At 41.8% G+C, this 22,188-nt stretch overlaps 1 protein-coding gene across 1 annotated transcript in view; it reads left to right on the top strand.

Annotated features, from left to right (window-relative positions):
* Positions 1 to 22,188, top strand: part of SPPL3 (signal peptide peptidase like 3) — a 55,666-nt gene that overhangs the window by 30,015 nt on the left and 3,463 nt on the right. The window contains exons 2-8 of the mRNA XM_065851663.2: positions 3,277 to 3,354; positions 9,062 to 9,150; positions 11,407 to 11,526; positions 14,673 to 14,751; positions 15,470 to 15,582; positions 20,336 to 20,442; positions 21,346 to 21,509. Of these exons, the coding sequence (XP_065707735.1) occupies positions 3,277 to 3,354; positions 9,062 to 9,150; positions 11,407 to 11,526; positions 14,673 to 14,751; positions 15,470 to 15,582; positions 20,336 to 20,442; positions 21,346 to 21,509 (750 nt within the window). The remainder of the gene's footprint in view (positions 1 to 3,276; positions 3,355 to 9,061; positions 9,151 to 11,406; positions 11,527 to 14,672; positions 14,752 to 15,469; positions 15,583 to 20,335; positions 20,443 to 21,345; positions 21,510 to 22,188) is intronic.

Genomic DNA, 22,188 nt, shown 5'->3' on the forward strand with positions numbered 1-22,188 from the left:
AAGCTGTCAGAAATAGATGCCTCATGGCTGAGAATTTGCTAAAATTGATCTCAGCCATGTAAAGAGGCAGATTCAGAGTGAGATCTCAAGTTGTGGAGAAGGTGTTTGGGAAGTTCCCTCTCACTAGCTGGCTGAGAAAAGGAGCTTACAGAGAACAGTAAGCCATCCGTGTCTGTGGCTTTATAAAGGACTAATAATCCAGTTATATGCATATGGACTCTCTTGGACTTGGAGAAGGTCATTTAAATTTCAGTTAAAAATAAAAAAGGGGTATGCAGATAATTGTCTGGCATTTTGAAGACTATTAAAAACTTGGAAGTAATCTTACTTATCGATTCTTTCATGTGCTGCTGTCATTCGCTTGTTATCTCTAGTCTAGATTAATGCATTAGAAAGTGTTTCTTTGGGATCAAGGGGTTTTTGTCTCTCAGTGAAGTGTCTGATGGTTAGGGTTTTAGGAAGCAGTTCTGTTTTCAGTTTTTGTGCAATACCTTATATAATGCAGGGAAATTAGATGTTCGAAAGACGCAGGAGTTCATTATGATGAGATTGACTTCAGCCTTATAAAATTATTCTTGACATTTGCTTTTGGGCTACTTGTGTTGGAAACTCCGGATGGACTCAGGACACGCCACTCGCTCTGCTCCTGCCATGTGGGTCCTTGTGGACTCATCACGCTGTGTGTTTTGTGCCGCTCTTGTTCCAGCTGCTGCAGGGAGAAGGAAAGTGTGACTGTAACGGCCTGGCCCTGTTTGCTGGGGTGTCAGTGAGTGGGAGTTGTCCCAGACCATCATGGTGTTACCAACAGTGAGCTTTTAGGATGTCCTGCTATACGGTCTTGATGCAGAGAAGTCAGGAAACATCGCTGGTCTGTGGTTGGTACATTTTTGCACTTTCTTGTGCAGGATGGAAGAACTTTAATTGCTGTTTGTCCCCGCACAGAGTCAGCAGAAGGCTGTTGTTGTCACCCCTGCAGCCTGTCAGTAGGGCTGTGGTCTAATAGATCCTTTTTTGGAAAGGTTTTGCCTGCATTCCATTTTTTTCATTGTAACAAAGCGCCTTCAGTTTTTAATACAAAACTTAATGGGCTGTACACAGGGCTGATCCATCATCTGTGCATTATCCTTATTTTATCTGTTTTATAAATCTTCCTAACATTTACAGCCTTGTTTTGACTAATGTTTAGTAATTATGATGAAATGGCATTTTAATTATCTTAGCTTCCAAAGTTGCTATTGAACGATGAATTATATAGAAAACATTCATCTCAAAAGTATTTGCCAATTCATGAAGATACAATTTTATGAACAGCAGTTAATGAAGTTTAGTGTATAACCCTGGGCGTGTTTAATCCCGGTTGAAATTCCATTCGATCATTTTGCTTTTCTTCTAAATTTGGAGTTTAGAAGGTTCTTGTAGTAGATGAATTCCAGCATATGAGGTTTCCCTTCACTCAGGGTTGGGTGGGGAAATGCTTCTCCCTGAAATTGAAGTGAGTAACAGGAGGTAAAACTAACATGGTCATCCTTAAGCCGTTTCTTCTTGGTGTGTGCTTAGCTGTAGTCATTGGCTAAAAATGCTGTGAACTAGACTGTATATAACCTGAACAGCATTTGTATATACACTGATTGGAAGTGCTTCCTCACATATTGCTTGCAATTCAGTATATTGATCTTTGTGGGTGCTATTAAGACCTCTGTTCCACAGCCTGGGAACTACATGACTGAAATTAAAAAAAATTAAAACATTAAAAAAAATAAGGCAGCAAAGCATCTTAGGATTGTGTTTTTGTGCTGGTCAGCTTCATGAGCAAATGGGACATCTGTTCTTCACTTTTCCTGTGGGCTAAGGGTGAAGTTATTTATGGTAATTTACAAAAGTAGTTTCCGATTTCTTAAAAGCTTATTCCACAAGTATATAATGTCATTGAAAAGCAGCAGTCTGTTTTTCAATGATGTTTAATATTGAATTTCTATAGAAGAAGATTCACATTTGTGTTTATATATTACCAAAAAAAAAAAAGTATTTTAAAGTGTGTGTCTAGTGGTTTGGTAATTTTCTCTAAATTGCTTTTAAATTGGCAATGGGATGAGTGATTCTTTCACTGTCTTGTATCCTTAGTTTATATTTACGTAGTGATATTTAATTTGAAACTATCATGTAATTCAATTATCTTTGTTCCATCTCCATAGACTTGTAGAAATTAGACTTTTTCATTGGTTTTCAGAAGAGTCGAGTTATCTTTTTTGTCGGATGAGACTACTGCAATGAACACTGGGCATTATTCCTTTGCTTTTCCATGGCTCCAGCAGGAACTGTTGCAGACCCGCTGGGACCTGTTGTCCCCCCAGCCGTTGGCCCCTGCTCGGAGAACCCCCATGTGCTGGTGCTTTTCTCTTTCGGGGCCCCCACAACTGCAGGCAAGAGGAGGTACAGCTTCACAAGTGCCAAGCAAAGGGAATTATTGTTCCTCTTGACTTGCGAGCTGTTCTTCTTATTCTTGTTCTTCTTTTTGCTTCATCCTCAAGGTCCCTTGTAAAGGGTCCAACTGCCTCTGTCCTGCTGACCAGACCAAAGAAGTTTCAGTGTAAGCTGCAGGACAGGGTTTGGTCTGTTGAGGATAGGAAAAATATCAGAAATATTAATATTCATGTTTATATATGCTTTAAACACAAAGGTATGTTGTGTCAGTAAATGGCTCTAAGTAAGACTGGGTTTTAAGTGTCCTGCTGAAATTTCTATTGGGAATCCTGCAGGATGTAACAGGGAGTAATTGCGTGTGGTTTAATAGGTGCATGCTGCAGCTTGTTGGGAGGTTTGGTGGGGTTTTTTTGCTTGTTCGTTGTTTTCCCCTGGAAAACTTTGACTGCCATATTGCAACATAACTATTATCAGTCAAGACATTAGAAGTCTCACAGCAAACACGTTAATGTTACTTAATATGCAAAGTTGCATTAGTTGCAATTGAAGCAATTTTCGTGTGTTTGAGGAACAAAATCTGAATGTGGTGAGTTCAGAACAAATTACCACGAGGATTTTGAATAGGTCTTTGATTATTGTACAGATTTTGCATGCTGGCGTCTTGAATATACAAAGTTAATTTACAAGCTACAGGTTTTATATTCCTAGATAACAGAAGAACTTCAGAAGTAGCTGCCATAAAGATTTCTCATCCAATTATCTATTTGTATTATAAACAGAAAAACAATTAGCAAATGGCGGTGGAGAAACGGACACTCCTGATGACTCATCTGCCTTATTTTCCCTCAATTCCAGGGCATATTCCCTTGTGGATTCCAGTCAAGTGTCTACTTTCCTGATTTCTATTCTCCTCATAGTCTACGGCAGTTTCAGGTAAGATTTTTCTTTAAAGATCTACAGAATTTTCCAAGTAAAAATATAACAAGTGACTGAATACAGTTTATGCTCTTTGTTTTGTCATATCTTCGTCAGGCTGATGGCTAATGTGAACGAAATATTGCTTGCTTCTGGAAAGGAAATTAAAAAGGAAGAAAAAGTAGCTAGTTGGTGTTGCTGAAAGATGTAATTGTATGTCAAGTTACATGCACATATAGTTCTGGAGGTAGTCCTTGAAGACAGTTCTGTAAAATTGTATTTTGGAGGGTCTAAAAGTATTGTCAAGCAAGACAGGAATGTACTGTTGGTGATAGCAGAGTTTTATGTATCATGTTGCAGTGCTGGTTAATTCAGCATCTTGTTTTTCTGATTGCAAATCAGTCTTGTAAAGCAGAGACTCCCGAGTCCCGGTGCTGTTAATTGAGTGTAACAGCTTACTAGAGAAGTGGGAAACAGAGTCAGTGTTGGATTTCAGCAAAGTGTCTGAGAACTGCTGCAGAGTCAGTTTGAATCTTCAAAAATCAAATTTGCCCCATTTCAGGAGACTTGAGTGTGGTTTAGAGAGAGCATTGTTGTCCCTTTGGACCTGCATCTTGTATTATGCAGTTTGCTTTAATGTAGTGGCACCAATGGAATTAGGTTCATACTGACATATTAAAAAATCTCACAGCAGGAAAGTATTATTTCTTTGAGACTTAAATGCAGCATGTTTTTCTTCCTGTTTCTCAAAGAACATTGCTTCATTTAACAAGCCTGTGATAAGGGCCGTACACACGCTATGAGCTCTCTGAACTGCTGTAGCATTCCTGAAACAGTTGTTAGCCATGGTCATACCCATGATGTAAGTCACAGCGATTAGGATAAGAGGTTTTAAATTGCCAACATAAGTTAATAAAATCATATGATGAAAGAGCCAATTTTTTATAAGAGCTGTCTTTTGTTGTTAGAGAGTATTAGGTAACAGCACTGCTGCTGGAATTAAAATAGAAGGCTTTAGGAAGACAAAATGTAGAGATACTGAAAATAAAAGGTTGTATTTGAGTAGCAATTGAGAAATGTATAATTTTTTCTTTAAGTTTTGAGTCAGTCTAGCATATAGTTGAGGGACTAATTCAGTTAACCATTTGAATTTATGCAGTTGTGTAAAAAGGAGCTATGCATCTGGCTGCAATAAGCCATAGCATTTATTAAAACTCAATTGTGAAAACATAATGCAACATAAACCAGCAGAAGTGCTTGAACTTAAATTGCCCGCCCTTCTCAGAGCTCCTTGCTCTTAAAAATGTTCCCCTGCTGTTTGCCGTCCCATTCCTGTGTAGACAGGCTCTGTTTCCATCTTGTCCTGTGATTTACACGCAAAGCTGCTCATGGAACAAAGGCCGCGAAGTTCAGAACGATCCAGCTATTGGATGAGGCAGTGGGATGGTGATGGATACAAACCAGCTGAGGAAATGTCCTGTTCTAGTCCACTGCTGTTACATGCAGCCTGAAGACCCCAAGACACAAGCTATTACAGCTCAAGATAAGGTCTTATAGGAAATAAATTTTAAAACGATATGTAGATCTTCAGCCGATGTCTGGGTTGAAACCCACAGTTACAGCGGTGACTTGAACAAATTCCCACTCTGGTCAACAACTGAGGTCAAAAGCAATTTTTTACAGAAAATTGTGGCATGGTGTTAACGAATAGGTCTAAGATCCCATTAAGTTATGTAAGACATTGAAGCAAGGTAGTCAGTTGCAAAATGATACTAATCTGGAATTCTTAAAGTAGTAAAATAAAAACTTCCGGCAAAGTGGGTGGATTTTCTTAGAAAAGTGACTTGCCGGAAAGGTGAGAGTTATGGCTTAGGGTGCTCGTTCTCAGTGATGTCTTCACCTAGATTTGAGTGCTTTGTCTCAAATGGAGCTGCCATAAGACAAAAAGAAAACAGCACTTCTTAGTGAACCTTCGTGCTGCAGAAAGTGCATTTGGTTTCTTATTTTCAGGCTGAAAAGAGGCGAATAGATTTATTGTGGTATTGCTGGCAAGTGACTTAAACAGAAGTTCAGTAATAGGATCAGAAAGAATTGGGTGGTTGAGTCATTAGGATCAAATCCACGTGCATGATGGGTCTAATCTAATGCAAGAGGTTTCAGGGGAACAAAGGAAAGCCCTGCTCCACTGTCCTTATTTATACAAGCAGCGTTTGTGCAAACCTAAACAACAAAAAAACCCCCACAAACCCAAACCCCCAAGATATTCAGAAGAGTGTCTAATAGATCATGGATGAACTCAGCATCCAGAACAATGTGTAGCTTACAGAGCTGCGGTCCTGTTTCTCTTACTTTGGATGAGTGAGCGTTTGGGTCAAGACTTTTGGCTTCAAGCCCTCTGAACGTCTCTCCCATATACATTCTGTCTGTCAGTCCTGGAACTTGATGTACTATATTGGCGACTGCCAAAGGGGCACATGTAATCTTTTAAACCATTACAAGCTGTACACTGGAGCGTGCAAGTATATGTGTTAGTTCTGGGTTTTTAGAGGTGAGCTTAGCTTGAAACAAGTGTTTCTGGTGGATTCTTGCAAGACAGCCACCTATTCTTGTCCGAGTGCTTCTCTGTGATTTAAATATTGGGGTTACTTGGCAGGCAGGTAACAGCTAAATCTTTTTCTATCCTATCACATACCCAGACATGCTCTCTCAGCTTATGTAAAGCCTGATTTAACCCAGAATCTACCTGTTCAAGTATCTGCTTTTAAACCAAACCAAGAGGAGAGGATGACACTGGTGTCTTCTGCCTCTAGGCTTTGGGTACCTAAAATACATGTGTAAATGGGAAATAGTTCAGTGTCCTTAGGGTTGGCTTTATGACTTGACATTTACAGAAATCAGGATAGGTATTTCAGAATAAAACGTAAAGGCCCTGGAGTTCACGAGCACCTACAGCCACGGTGCTGGCAGGGGTCAGGGGCTGAACAGACCCCCCTGGATGCTTACAAGGGCTGTCTGCACATGTGCACGATGAGTGGATGTGCATAAAATACCTGCTGAAGGCGAGATGTTCCTGTCAGAGATGTGAGATTCGGGCGTTCTGACACCATATAAACAATGAAAATGTTTTTGCATGCACTTTCTGCTGTTGCTTCCTCCATTCTCATTCCTACTTCTGATCTTGCATTGGAACTTGTCCTTCAATCTCATAGGAACATTTTATAAGCAACTGCAGCAAAGTTAGAGCACACAATGTATTTTAGGCTCTTCCTCTGTAATACACATAGGTATTTAATTGAATTAAACTGTCTCAGGTCAGTAGCTGATTCCGATTGTAATTTTTAATGTAGAGCAATTGAAATCTGGCAATTCTGTGGAAACCCACACTTCTTATAACCCCAGAGCTGGTAAGATGTGTGACTGTCCTCACTAAGTAGAGCAAGAAGGAATTTCTCAACCTCTTGCATCTGCAAACGACCTCATGGACACACACTTGCTGTTGTATTTCCTCCATTGCCTCATCAGAATATTCTCCTGCAGGGTTTCCCTGCATTACAGCAGTGGACGTGATCCATAGCTGGATGTGAACGTTCACAATAGCAGCGTGCCAGCAGTTCACTCATCCCGTTGGCCTCGGTGTAACCCTGTGGAGTGGATCCCGGGGGAGGCTGAGCCGGTTGAAACGCGGTGCTGGGAATCCGACCAACCTGACGCGGGAGAACCCAAGAAGAACCAGCTGTGTCGTCTGCTGTCTGGCGGGGGGTGCTGGCTGACTGTTGCCTTTGGAAGCCCAGCAGAAACTGGAACAAAAAAGAGCGAATGTTTCTCAGCTTGTGATTTCTTTACAGTCCGGTAGTTTTGAGTACATCTTGGTTTACAGCGTAATTTTTAACTTTTGTGGAGGGTGTTTTCATCATCACTTCTCAGTTTTTTTATTATGTCAGTGATTAATTTGTAGCAGAGAGAAGGGCCAAATCATGAAACAGTTGGAGATTATTCAGAAGTTGCCTCGGATCAGCAGTTGTGTTGCTAAGTAATTTCATAATTTATTCTTGCTTTTGATGTAGGGATGTTTATAGATAATATAACGATTGCAGACACTGTTGCAATGAAAGAAAAAGGGCTGAAGTTGTTTCTGAGCAGTAGATCTAATAGTTTCTTTCCAGTTTTCTTTGCTGATAGTTCAGCAAATCCCTTAAATAGTGAGTTGCCTGATGCCACTGGGAGAACGATGGTGTGAAGTTCTTGTTGAACTGCGCTAATTCAGAGGGGAATGAAACGCTGCTCTGAGAAAAGAATCATCTTGTTTAGCTGAAGCTTGGATCAAGTCCTGGAGGGTTGTCAGCCTCCTCCTGGGTTTTTATAGCTTGAGAGGAAAATTATGAGGCTACAGTGCATTAATGGGGAAAAAACAAGTGTGAATGAAGGATAAAGGCACCTCAAACAAGATGCAGAGCAGAGAGATCTTCAGAAGAACAAGCTAAGAACAGATTAATTTGTTAGAACGTTAGTGTTCTCCATTACCTCTTTGTATTTTTGGTAACTTTTTATTTGATGGTCCATAATCTGTGTAAAAGCGCTGTGTGTCTGAGGCTGAAACTTCCTCATATGTTGCGTGAGCCCAAAAGCTGCTTTTATTTCCCAGCACTGCTGGGAGCGCTTGCAGAAGAGAAGCAGAAGAAACAAACCAGTTTTAGACTGGAAGGGCCTTTTTTAATTTTACAGAGTGAAACTGCTTTAGCACGCTGCACTGATTGTGAGAGCATAGACCTGTACGTGCGTGATTGCAGTTGTGTGACTGCAGCACAAAACTGCTGACCTGTGCATTACAGTAGATAACCTATACGTTAAAACAAAATAACTTTGATACCTATAGTACTGTGTAGAAGATTATGGTGTATTTTTAAGTTGTCTGACAAATTAATGAAACTTATTTACTTTTCATAGTACAATTACTCACAGCTCAACTGGCAAAGGAGTTTAATGCCTCTTGACCTTCATTAGAAGTTTTATTGAAATATTTGGTGTCTGATGCTGCTGACTTCAGACAGGAGCTGTATGGTGCTTCTGCTGGTCCTATGTTGTGGGCACATAGGGGAATGTTTTCAGCTCCTATGGATGAATTATGTTGTACCAACTTGTACTATGTATTCAGAGACTCCTCTAGTCACCTCTTCTGCGTATATCTAAAATATGTATATGGTTACTTTCTAGGCTTTGCTGCGACCATATTAATTAAGACCTTATGTTCAGCAGACAATAGGTTTGTTTTAGTCATCATTCATAACACGATTTAGAGGAAGGAAATAATAATGTTTTCAAAAGCGAAACTCGATAGTTAAATTTGAATGAAAAGGATCAAAATGAGAACTTGGAAAGAGTTCAAATATTATAGATCAGAGAATTGAAACATTCATTTCCATCATGTTCTACGCTTCCCAGTAATGCAAACAAGTACCTTAGTTGCAGTTTGCTGTTAACACTAGTTCAAACACTGTGGTAAGCAGTCTCACTATTAGAACCTGTGTGATATGGTGCCTCATCCATAACTATAAGTTTTTGAGGTTTTTTGTTAAATTTACCAGTGTTTATGGTGTTTTTTCTAACAACCAGCATTACAGGGCTTTTTCAGGGAGAGGGTGCTGTGGTAGAACGACAAGGAGGCCATGGCTGAGGAGCCCAAATAGGAGTTTAAACTCACCTGCTACGTTGGCTTTGTTTCCTGCAGGTCTCTTAACATGGACTTTGAGAATCAGGACAAAGAGAAAGACAACAGCAGCACAGCCGGCTCCTTCAACGGCAACAGCACCAATAACAGTAAGGGTTGGCTTTGCTCCTTATCTCGCCTTCATCTCTTCTGTGCACTGTGTCTTTGTTTGCTTCATCCTTGTGTTTCAGCTGCGTGGGTTGTAGGTTCACGGGGTGCAACGTGAGTGTCTTCTCAGCACGTACCACCTCACCGTGTGCTGTGGTGCTATCTAGTTCATGCCCATGGGAGCTACCTTTAAAACATCAACATTTCAAAAACGCATAGAAATTGCATGCTGCACCATTTGTTAGATTTTACTGGAGAATGAAACTGCTTTACTTTTTTATAAAACAACACAGAGTTACAACAAAGCGATATAATTTCTTTCTGTCTGGTGTTTATCACTGTGATGTATTAGCCCATCTGTAAGCAAGGGGAGATCTCGTGCTAACAGGGCCATAAGGATGATTCAGCTTTATCAATAGACAAATTAAAGTATAGAGTTCACATGGCTTTGGGCAACTCATTTATAATGGACAACGAAATACGTGTCTACACACAATCTATTCAGAGTGGGGATTAACATGTCAGCTCCTACGCGGTGACTGTTCCCTCTGTAATCTATAAATAGATTCCAGGCAGCTTGGCCATTTGAGATGCCCTGTTTTGCAGGTAAAAACATGTATGTGAACAGTTAGAATAGAATGTCTTGTACACAATGTGCTGTGAATTCACACTGGAGTTTAACTTATAGCAGTTTATTTGGTATATTCTGAGAACAGGCTCTAGAATGAATCATTTTGGCAAGTTTAGAAGGCAGGAGTGAGATATGTGAGCAGCCCTGTGTGCAGAACCATGACTGCTGAAGTTGCTTTGTTTAAAGTAAGAAATATAGCTTAAAAATTATAAAATGAGTAACCTACATTACACGTATGTGTCTTTTGCACTTTTTTTGCCTTTTTTAAAATACAGGCTCTTGGAATGTACATGGTTGTCAGGGCACTGCTTGTGTTGACAGCACAGAGCAGAGAGGTTGCTGTGCCTGGTGATTCAGCTGTCGAGGCTTTTGGCATCTGGGAAGTAAGAGAAAGTCTGGGGCTGGGGAATGAGGACATTAAGGGGATTAGCTGTCAAAATGATCAGGAATGAAATGAAGAACTTTGACATTTAATACTGCAGGCACTGATTCCCGTATGCCAAGGTGGTTTGTCGTATGTCATTGCTGCCTTTTTGTTTTGTTTTTTCCCTTGGGACCTTGAAGGGCATGTGGATAAATTCTCTTAAAGCAGAAAGAACTAGATCTGAGTCACAGATTAGAACACAGGAATTTCTGTGTCTTTGCACTGTCCTCAGTGAACTATCGATATTTTACTTTACCCCTTTGTACCAGACCTCAGTAGCACAGGAATCCCAAGTGACTGAGTTCTTCACCCTTTTATTTTAAAATACTTACATAGCACATGGGGATAGGTGGGCTCTTCAAAGCCTGATCTTCTCAGTTTTCTTAGTAATTCTAAAAACTCATGTTAAAATACAGTAAAAAATGCCCTGCCCATTATTAATATCCCCAGTAGCCGCACTGCATGGTTGAGGTGGGGGAAATAGTATAAAATACTTCAGTATTGCCGCTTCCAGCTGTACAATGTGGGCATGAATTTTGGTTGGGTTTTAGTATAAAAGGTGATTGTAGCACAGCCGAACTGAGTTGCTAGTTTCATAAACTGGTAAATGACTTGAGTATTTCTTGAAAACTGCCCTTTGTTGTTAGGCTGGATGTTATCTGGTGATTGCAATCAGTGCTCAGGTTTAAGTCCACGGTGGCCCTCGCCCAAGTGGAATTTGAAGCTGCGGCACCGTTTGCAGGAGCCGAGTCGAACTAACACTGACCACAGCTCTGCTGTCGCTCAGGCTCTTTATCTCCTGCTAAGAGATTAAACAAAACTTCTGTACGCTCTCTTCAACACACGTTGCTCAGTGTAAAACGAAGCAAATATATAATCACTGTATGATTCCTAATGCATAAATAACGTTATTTTTTAAACTTGTTATTCATCCTATCTATGGCACAAGAAAAAAAACTTGTTTTCTTTCAGCTTTCAGTTCTCGGGTGCTGCAAAGCAGGGCTGTGGCTGCACAGTTCAGCTGCAGCGGTTTGCACGGGCTGCTGTGCCGGGTTACAGTAGTGCCTGGGGGTCCCAGAGTAACCACCTGTTGCAGCAGCTCTGGAGTGGAATACACTGTCAGTCCTCAGCCGTGTGGGTGAGGACAGGTGTGCCTGTGGTAAGAAACAGCCCATGTTCAATGTCACTTTCTTTCTTCTGCAGGTATTCAAACCATTGATTCTACCCAGGCATTGTTCCTGCCCATCGGAGCGTCTGTCTCTCTCCTAGTTATGTTCTTCTTCTTTGATTCAGTTCAAGTTGTCTTCACAATATGCACAGCAGGTGACTTAAGTTTTCTTCTCTTCGTAAGAATTGGAATAGAACCGAAAGCATTGATACCATTAAATATTGCTGATAAGAATTAAAAAACATGTCACAGTACATTTAAAAAAAACTCATCCGGTTTCACAGTTGTATTTTCATGTCTCTGTAGCTATTAATAAAGTGACAAGTATTATTTGAGAAGTATTTTCCACTTAGAGATTTGCTAAACCTACTGAACTATAAATTGCCAGAGTTCTGAAAGACACTGGGTATATTATTTTACATAAAGTTCACTTGTTTGTAAATCTGTGCTCGGAACTGTACGTGGTATTTCATAATTGAGGTTATTATAGGACCATAGCATAATGCTGCAGATCCTATCCAGAGATTTCTTTTCCTAGTTTAGTTTTGGTTTTTGCTTTGATGCAGTTTTTCTTTGTTTCAAGGGTATTTCTTGTCTCACTAGTCTATTGAGTATTATTCTTCTGCACTGCTTGAATTTAGAACAAAAATGAAATGATTGCCAGCAAATAAATTGCAGTTCCTCTGATCCAGTTTATTATTATTTATGTTTTGTCATTTAAGTAAATACCAGTACTTTCATTTTTGGAAAATTTTGGCCTTTAGGTCTTTTACAGTTCTTCAAGAGACCAACTGCTGTTCAGGGCAGCAAGTTTCTTCCTACTGCTCCAAATTTGCAGCAGCTTTTAAAAATCATACTCCTCAGTCCACATACTGAGCCTGCGATGGTTTTTAAACCCCTACATACCTCTCATCCTCTCCTGCTTCATGTATGCGCCGTGCAGGCTTTTCCCTCCTGAACGAACTGTGTGTCCTCTCCAGCGTCTTCACCAGGGCTGATGTTGATGGGTGAAATCTAAATCTCTGCTCTTGACACGGGTCTTGAGACTCCTCTAATTCTGAAGGCACAGTCCTGCAGAGGTCTCTTGAATGCTGCTTTTAGAATTCTGACCTATGACACTGATGTTCTTTCTTCTTAAATTATTACTTCAGATAAATTCTACCATAAGCTAGATTTTATGGAAATATATATACACAGACGTATACATAAGATATGATGAGGGAAGTTTTGTCACAAAAGGCAAGTTTTAATTTGTCAGGCTTATTGGTCCATTTATTTCCAGAATGACCTTGACATTTGTAATTTTGTCGTGTTTGCAGTTTGTAATTAGACAATATTGTCAGTTGGGGTTGTTGCGGTGTAAGCGGATCGAGTCTGTTTGTGTTAGTGCACTTGGGTGTCTGTATTCTGGAACCTGGTTTTATGATGCTTTTGTGCTTTTCCTTGATCTTGCATCAGGGGGTGTCATTAAGCACAGGGAACTTTGGTCCCTCTGTCCCCTGGAGCTCAAGTGGTGCTATTTCACATCCTCATTTGGCTGATTTTAGAGGCTGATGTAGGGGAACTTGTAAATTTTAGCTGATGTCTGGTTTCTTAAACCCCCTTAAATCTTCCTCCCGCGAAGATTTGCCTTTCAGCGCAGAGTCAGGAGCAAGGGTAGGTCCCACAAACAGCCCAGGGCCGGGACAGCTGCCGGGCGGAGGGCAGAGCGCAAGATCTGGCGTGTTGCCTGCAGACGGGAGCTAAGCCAAGGGATTGCCAATCAAACCATAGGTATTGAGGGAAGAGAAAACCTGTCGCTGGAACCCTGACAGTCGGGAACAAGACTGAGAGTGGGCGCTCGTGGGCACCGTGTGTTGGTGTGATTACATTACATCACATCCTTACACGCTCTGATGAGCCCAGCTTTAGGATGTGGGCGCTGGGGATGCAGGACAGGCTGAGCAGCGCTGGGGGGAAGGTCTGGGTGAGGAAGGTCTGTCCGGTGGTGGGAGGCGCAGCAGGATTGGGGCAGCAGCGGGGAACATGCAGCAACAGGGACGTGGTTTTGCTGTGCAGCGCTGGCTGCCCAGCACCTCTGGAAATGTTCCTAGAGCGTGCAGGGCTGCCACACTCTTCATTCTTTCCCTCCACACTCTGCTTTTCGTCCCCTCTCTGAAATACTGATAGAAAGGTGAGTTTCTGTGTGCATACAGACACTTTAAAAACTTTTCAAATGAATTGAACTACTTTTTAATCTTCCTCCCACAAGAAGGGGCAGAATCGAGGGCTGCAAAGATGTGGTTTGACCGAACCATTTTCTCTTCTCCAGTTGGCTTAAGCTGTGTACTAAAGGGAACATTTGATTCCTCCCCATCATCTTCATTTGAGACAAGAAAGAAAAAACTCTCTTTTAAAAATCATCAACCACCACCCCCATTTTTTAAGGAATGCTTAGAGGACAGCACAGAGATTTGATTTGCAGCATGCAGAAAACGTCGAGTGACTCTTGTGTTTTCATTTCAGCCTGTTCTTGCTGCAGCAGTTTTGGATGTGTCTCCACGCCCTCACTGTTCAGCATTTCAAACAGCCCTTAGGACAAATTCAGGGCTATTTTTTTTTTTTTTAAAGTGGAAGGAAGAAACATTATAAATAGCAGCAGTTAGTAAATGCTTTTACAAATGCGTGGGTGGGCTAAGTATGCTTCTTAAAAAAGAAAATGTTTGTGGAACTAGTCTATTTTAGATATTCATGTATTTTATCGTCCTGTTTTCAAAAACTTAAAGCATTTTGTATTTTAACAGTTTTAAGTTGTCAGCTACTGGATATAATTTATTTGAAATTGTGCTGTGTTTCAGTAATGAAAAAGGGGTTTGAGTGAGATGGGGGGAGAGTGACTGAGTTAAGTGGAAAAACCCCTTTGTTATGCTGACTTAGTCTGTGTCATATATTGAAGAATTTTAAAAGGATCTCACAACCAGTTTGTAGTAAGTTCTTTCAGTTTTTTTGACTCCCAGAATATTTGCAAACTGTTTTTCTTGCTGACATGACCATGAATAGCTTTAAGACTTTTCTTAAGGTTTGGGGATAGGGTGTTGCATTCCTTTGAGAGCTTTTATTTTGACTGAAGTTCGAAAGCTTACTAACAATAGCAGCTCTGCAGAAAGCCTTGGAGTCCTTAGCTGCTCTCGCTTTAATGAAATACTGCAGTATATTATAATAGGACATTGTTGCAAGAGCTTTTTCAAATTGGAGAAGCTTGTTTGTGTACCGTAGAAATTAGGTCTGAATGTACTAATATTACCTTTTCTTCTTTTTCTAGTCCTTGCAACAATAGCTTTCGCTTTCCTCCTGCTCCCGATGTGCCAGTACTTAACGCGGCCTTGTTCACCTCAAAACAAGTAAGGACTCGAGAAATCTTTTACCTCTCTTCTTATATGTTGTATTTATTTAGTTTAATGAGAATTCTTTAATGGAGTCTTTGGTTACAAGCGTTACCCTCAGAGTTTCAGGGCTGATGTTGGTGCATATTTGTTGTTCCAACACCATGTTTCCACTTTGAAAATAGGAAGCACGATTTCTGCAAGTCACGCAGGCCTGTCAGCCCCGGAACTGCGGTGCTATTGCAGGGGACTGGAGTTCCCAGCAGTGATTTTTGAGAAGTTTGGCTTATTTTGGCTTAGATTTCAGAGTTTGGGATTTGGTATTGGACTTCGATGTTTGTTAACACTGGACTGTGGATTTTAATGCTGGCTGTCCCAAAGGCTGTAGTTACGCTAATGAAAATCACAGTTGGTAATGTCATGTTTTGAAATGTTGTTTTTAACCTTGTCACTGGGGTTCATGTTGCAAAAAGCGCTATCTTGGATGGTACTAGAAAATAGCATTCAAGGTACCAATTTCAAGAGAGGTGCCAGGAGTTACAGGGCTTTTCCCGTCTCTCTAGTTGAACGTGAGGAAAGCTTTTATTTTGTTGCTGTTTTGGTACCTATTTGTGGCAGAGGAACTTCCCTTCAGTTGTTCTTGGCATCTTTCATCAGCGGTCGAGCCTTGTTCCAACAGCGCCCATCCTTTAAATGGAAACAAATCTTCTAGCTCACGTTTCCATGTTGTTCCCAGGATTTCCTTTGGCTGCTGCGGGCGTTTCACTGCTGCCGAGTTGCTCTCGTTTTCCCTGTCTGTGATGCTTGTCCTTATCTGGGTCCTAACTGGCCACTGGCTCCTCATGGACGGTGAGTATGTGAATTAAGGGATTTTACTGCTGCTTTGTGCCTGTTCTGACACATCAGTCACCCGGTGATGATTGGTGAAGTTTGCTAATATTCATGGCTTGCTGAGTTGTAACATTGCGTGGTCAACTCCCTGAGCAGGCACATGCCAGGGCGGTGTTTGGGACACCTGTTTTTCTGGTTTGTAAAAGCTTCCAAGGAAGTACCCGAGCAGACATTCTGCACCCATGTGCTGTAGGGTGAATCGCCAGTTGTAGTTTAAGATGTGTAAAGATAGTGGTTGTTTATGATCATAGCTTGATCTTAACAATCTGGTTAATTTTTGCTGCACATCTTACTGGTTTTTAGTTCAGCTGGTCAAATAATTTGTTGTGAGACAGTTCACAGTAGCTGGTTGTCTTTGATCTCTTTGGTGCTTGCCAGTCAGGATGGTGCGATGGGTGAAGCTGGCAGGCATCCATTTGGCTTGAAGGTGTGATATTTTTTTGTACTGAATTCACAGCTTACTGTTCCGAAAAGCAGCTTTCCTCCTCCCCTCTGCCTTCCAAATCTCTTGTACTAGCTCTGGCGCTCATTTAATCACATGGTAACTGATTCAGCTCACTAGAATGGCAGCGTGCTATTTTTTTGCCAGGCTATTTTTCTGCTGCTGCAGTGAGATGAATTGGATTATTGTGCAGTCAGGTATGTGCTAAATTTGGCAAAAGGTAAGTGGCAGCATGATGGGACGTGAGAGGATGGAGTGGATATGATAGCACAGGGATGAAGAGGGAGCGAGGGGCAGGACCTGCGCTTCTCAGCAGTGTCAGGCGGCTAAATTGGCTTAGGACATCTCATGAAATGGCACCCTGAGGTGGTGATTGCTTGAGGAAAAATAGCTGGGACAACGTTACCTGCCATTTAAATTGTTTGTTGCAATGGAAAACACACATCACATCAGCTTTCCAGCTCCTCCTAAATGAAATAGCAGCAGATAGCCCTGAAACCTCTCATGGCACCTCAGTTCTTTCTATTGTCTGTAGGCACTGGGATTCATTCATGCTTTTTGCTGCTGTAAAAGTCCCACCTGTTGCATGTTAAGGAATACCTTTGGAAGTACCCAGGCAATAAATGAAAAAAATGCAGATGTTTGTTTTGTGTTAAGCAGAGTAGCTCGCTATGGAATTGGGTGGGTTTTGATCTGCACTAGCTACAAAGCTAAATCGAGTGCCAAGTGTGAATTTTGGCAAAATCCAAAAAGACTTGTCTACACTGAGAGATCCACAGACGTATTTATTTTAAAATAACTATTTTTTGTGAGCAATTCAGGCTGAAATAGTGGGCTTTGAGGTTATTAATCTGCAGAGTACTGAACTACGGGCACAGAGCGGTTTCTGGGTTTTATTTCTCTTGGTGGTTGTTTATGATTTACTGAATTGTATTGATACTGCCCAGCTTTGGAGTATTTTACATCATTTATATTAAGAGAGTTTGTACTATACAGATAAGCTTCCCGTCCTTTGTTCAAATCCAATTAAAGCAATGTTTGTCAGTGACGTCGGGCAGGGAGCAGCATTTATTGGTCCTCGTCAGGGCAACAGGCTCTGACTGCTATGAGTGGAATCACATCACCTCTGCCTTCACCCTTTGCACCTCTGTAGCTGAGTACTCGACACCCCAATTAATCTTGTTTGGAGGGAAATGGGGGCAGTAAGAACTGCTCGGTGACATGTACAAGCAGAGCACTTGCTTTAAGCCAGCGCTGCCAGCTCCAGGTGTGTGGCCGTCGTGCTCCCGCTGCTCGCGCAGGGACCGTCTTCTGTTTCGCTCTCTGCAGAAAGTAAAACAGATGTTGTGATGTGCTTCACATACCTGGGCGGGCAGAACTGGGGCAGGTGTTCATTCTTAACTGTACACCTGGATTTTTGTGTGTATGGTTTGTTGCTGTGCAGTTGATAGTTTCTTTATGAGAGTATTTCTGGTTTAGAGCTGAGTAAAAAGGAAGGGAAATACTTCATGCTAATCTCCAGTCCTTACACAATCAAGGTATGGCCGATGCTGCCGGGACAGTCTTCATTGCTCAAACACTACAGTTCCCCCGTCTGCACAGTAGTTGGTTGAACTGTTTCTAAAGCCAGGGACATTTTACAGGATAGAACGAGCACACACTGTCTCCAGAGGGTTGTTCTGGCACGGGATGATCTACATTTACAGGTTTCAAAATGTGTATTTCTCAGTGCATATTGTCTGATGACAGAATCACCAAGGATGGTCCCTGTCCCCTGGTAGAGCCTGGTTTAAAGCTTTCCTAAACACTGGGCACAGCTGGAGATGTGCAGTGGGAATGCTGGAGATGTCCAGAGTGTCTGCAGCCACAGAGTGAACTGAATGGGCACGGGTACCGTGGGCCCTGCTGCAGTCGGGCAGAGGCTAATTCGTGACATGTGTTCCTGTTCCCCACTCTTTAAAATACACTTTGAGAGCTTGATAGGAACGTGATTAAATGAGAAGTTCAGTACCTGTTCTTTGAAAGGTCAGCTGGTGGCCTGTGGGGGACGTTGAAGCCTATGTAATGTGTGGTAAAGCAGCCACCGCACCACAGCATCTTGGTGGTTTCATCTGTTCTGGAGGCAGCAGCACAGTAAAGCTGGAAAATACACTGTATCCAGAGACTAATCACATATGCACATTCTTAATCCTCAGAATGTCCTTATTCCTGGAGCAGTGTGCACTTGCAGGGACTGTGAAGTTAATTTGTTCTGTTAATGGAAGGTTAGCTCTGTCAGTTTTTTCTTATGAACTCCATGAATCCTCTGCCCAGCGCTTCTAACGCAGAGCTACAGTTTGTGTGGCTGTTTAACCTTTTTTCTTTACTTTCTCTCTCTCCTTTTTTTTCAATGATTTGGAGTATATTTTAAGGAAGATCTGCCTTATCTGGTTTGTTAACACCACCCGTGAGCCTGGGGACAGATGAGTTTGTTTCTCGTGTGATCTCTGTCCGTTACCATTGGGAAAGGCAGCCGGTCCCCATTCAGGGCAGCCTGTCGTGCTTTGCCGGCACTTTGACCTGCATTACTCAGACTTGCTCTCAGGCATTCTTGCTTCCCTTCTATTTTCTAAATTTACCAATATTTCTTAAAGCAGTTGCAAAACTGCATAATTATTAGCATGTGTATTTCACTGTTGTCTAAAGACTTTTTTCCATCTTCTTTTCTATGCGGTATTTGCGTAGTTTGATGGAAGCGTCTTGCACGTGTGCCTGGCTTCGTTTCAGTGATAAACAGAGTGTGGAAAAACAGATAAAACTTCACACTGGTTAAAATATTTCCACTTTTAGTTAATTATAACCTGGAAATCCTCTCCTAAAGATAGACTTGCTTGAGCTATTATTAACATTGGCTTTAGAGAAACCTCTTTGATTTCAGACAGCCTATTCCTTGCTGTTTGCCAGAGGAAGTCTGTAACTGAAGGCTGTATTGAATTACTGATTGCATTTCTTTTTCTCACTGCTTTGCTCTGTCAAATTCTTTAAGCCTCAATAATTTACTTACATTTTATCGCTAGTTACAGTTACGCAGCATGATTTACGGTACATTTTTAGCTGAGTAGAATCATAGAATCATTTAGGTTGGAAGAGACCCTCAGGATCGAGTCCGACCATAACCTGACTCAGGCACCGACCCATGTCCCTGAGAACCTGTCTCTGCATCTGTCAAACCCCTCCAGGGATGGTGACTCACCCTGTCCCATTACCTCCTTAAAACTGGCAGCCCTGACACTTTACTGTTGTGCTAAGCTTGTCAGTTCTCAAAAGATAAGCTGGGCTTGGCAAAGTCATTGCTGGGAGGCAGCCCCTGGGCAGCCACACCGGCAGCTGCTTGGTGGCACTTCTGAATCTGTACGGCAGTGTTTCCTTGGTGATTTGATGGAAGAACTTCATCTCTTTCAGGTGAAGGGCAAGTGTAGGGTAGTTTTACAACTGCAGAATTATAGTGTGAGAATTCAAAAGTTAACTTGTAAGTTTTGGCCTGGTCACGTCGCGCTGCTGGGTGTATATCTAATGAATCCGTTCTCCTTGCAGTTTCAGTTGGTCAAAATAGGATTACAGCTTATTACAAGTTCTGCCTCCTGTTAGACAACTCCATTTTCTTTAGGAATGTCTGCATACCTAAGTGAAATCTGGTCCCAACAGCGCTCCATTATTCCTTGTACATGTACTGATACCATAGATGAAAGTTGATTTACTTTTAAAGTTTTTTTAATTATCTCTTTAGGGGTTTGCCTGAAACCAGTTGAAATACACTGGATTGTCAGCTGAGTATCTCCAGTAGCTAAGGCCAGGCTTAAAGAAGCAGGAAAACACAAATATGAATAGTGTGAAGGTAGAGGTTTATGTTTGGGGCACAAGGAGTTCGAAGTTGTCGTGTTGCTTCTGTTTTTAGCTGGAACATCGGTGTTTTACAGTGGAGAGTCTCTAGGACACAAGACATGGAAACATTTCTTTGTGGTGGGGAGAGGAAGCTGAGCGGACGGGCAGTTGTGCCTGCAGAGCTGTTTCTGCTTCCTTGGGGACATGTTCACGGTTGGCTGCTGAATGTATTTTGCCTTTTCTGAACTCTGGTAAGAGGAATTTCACTATCTAGGAACAGCAGGCAGTCATCTAGTGCACAGGTGGAAACAGAGGCTTCTTTGGGGTGATTTTGGGGACAGGTATTGGCTTTGGGTTTTTTTTGTTTTGCTATTTTTAATGAACTAATGATGTGTTTGCATTTTGCAGCTCTGGCTATGGGCCTGTGTGTTGCAATGATAGCCTTTGTTCGGCTGCCCAGCCTGAAGGTTTCCTGCTTGCTCCTCTCTGGGTTACTAATTTATGATGTCTTTTGGGTAAGTGTTCGGTTTGGTTTTGCTAAAACTGTTTTTATCCTTTGGATTTGTAATTGGCCTTGGGCAATTTTTACATGAAATGTACTAGTATGAAGTTGATGAAATCTGGCAAAGCCAGAAGATCAGCTTCGTTGCTCCATTCGGAGACATTAAAGCCTGCAGCCGGATGCGGAATGATTTTCCTCGCTGATTAGTTGGCAAAAGCAGAAACACGATTAGAATATTTCAGCTTTGGCATATTATTTAAAAAAAGAAATTGGACCTCAAATTTTGAAAGGCTGGCTGAAGATGAGAACAAGCATTTCCGAGTGAACACAAAGCAGAGTCCGCACGTGCCAACCTCTTGCTAGCAGTGAGAGCCACGGAACAGGAATGCAAAGTGATTCGCAGCCAGTACGGCTGGCATTAAATCGTACTACGCTTTTACTAGGAACCTGACAGAATGTGTGTTGTAACAGTGCAGGGAGTGCGGTTTACCTTTGCGTAACGCCGAGCTGACAGCTCTGGCAGCTGATTCCCCGTGCGATGAGCTGCAGCGCGAGGGCGCGTTTGAAACACGTTATCGTTCCGTTCGGGAGTGAGCACCGTACCCACCTCTTCAACGCTTTCCAGCCCTCAGAATCCCGTTATATGCCTTTGTAGGCCAGACAGATCCTTTGCCAAACATTCTCTATCTGTTGATCAATATCTTGATATCAGAAAGTATACTCCAGTTATTTTTGAGGATAAACAGCGTTAGAAAACTTTACCTGAATTTTTGAAATACATTTTGCCTTTTACCATCATATATACAGTATGGAAAATTGGGACAATATTCTTTCTTAAGTAAGCAAAGCAAAAATACTTGCAGCTTCTAGTTTATTATCGCAGTTCGTAATTTCTGATGATTTCCTTGCTCCGTAGGTCTTTTTTTCTGCCTACATCTTTAACAGCAATGTTATGGTGAAAGTGGCCACACAACCAGCTGATAATCCCCTTGACGTTTTATCCCGGAAACTCCACCTGGGACCAAATGTGGGTAGAGATGTTCCCCGTCTGTCGCTGCCTGGTAAACTTGTATTTCCAAGGTAAAATCAGCAGTCCTTTTACTGTAGTATGTATAGGAAAAATTTTCCCTCCCTGTGCTTTTTAGTAGCACTAATTCTGTTAGAAAATATCAGCTTAGTTCCCTGTTTAGTCACAGCCTCTTCGTGATAAAAAGGCTTATAATGAGTAGTGAGGATGGGACGCTTTGCATTTGCTGACTCACAGCATGCAGAAATGATCCTAATTAGGTTAAAAGGTGGCTTGTTCAGAACAGGATACGCTTTTTGCCATCTGTGTGAGTTCTGCAGTTTAATGATTGCTGTTGTGGGATTTAGGACCTAATGCTTAAAAGCAGAAAACCTGAAGTTTATTGTAACCTCAGAATAGTCTTGATTGCTGCATGATCGCAAGTGAAGGGAAGGGGGTTAGAAATGGATGTAAGCAGGGTGCTGAGCGGGCAGCGCTGTGCTGGAGGGAGGCGATTCCACAGCTCCCGGTGCAGCGGTCCTGGGTGTCTCAGGTTCAGAACCAGAGGGGTGTGAGCCATTGGGCTGTAGGTTATGTTGGCGTGTTTGTTCTTGTTTCTTTAGATGTTGGGTTACTGAAATCGCAGACATTAGGAGGTGATTGGCTGCGATGATCAAAGCAAAATAGTTTATTTAGTCAACTTTGGGAGAACTTAATTTGGCTTTGTTTTCATGAGAAAGATCTTGGATTTAA

This window comes from Patagioenas fasciata, chromosome 17 (assembly GCF_037038585.1).
Source record: "Patagioenas fasciata isolate bPatFas1 chromosome 17, bPatFas1.hap1, whole genome shotgun sequence".
NCBI lineage: Eukaryota > Metazoa > Chordata > Aves > Columbiformes > Columbidae > Patagioenas > Patagioenas fasciata.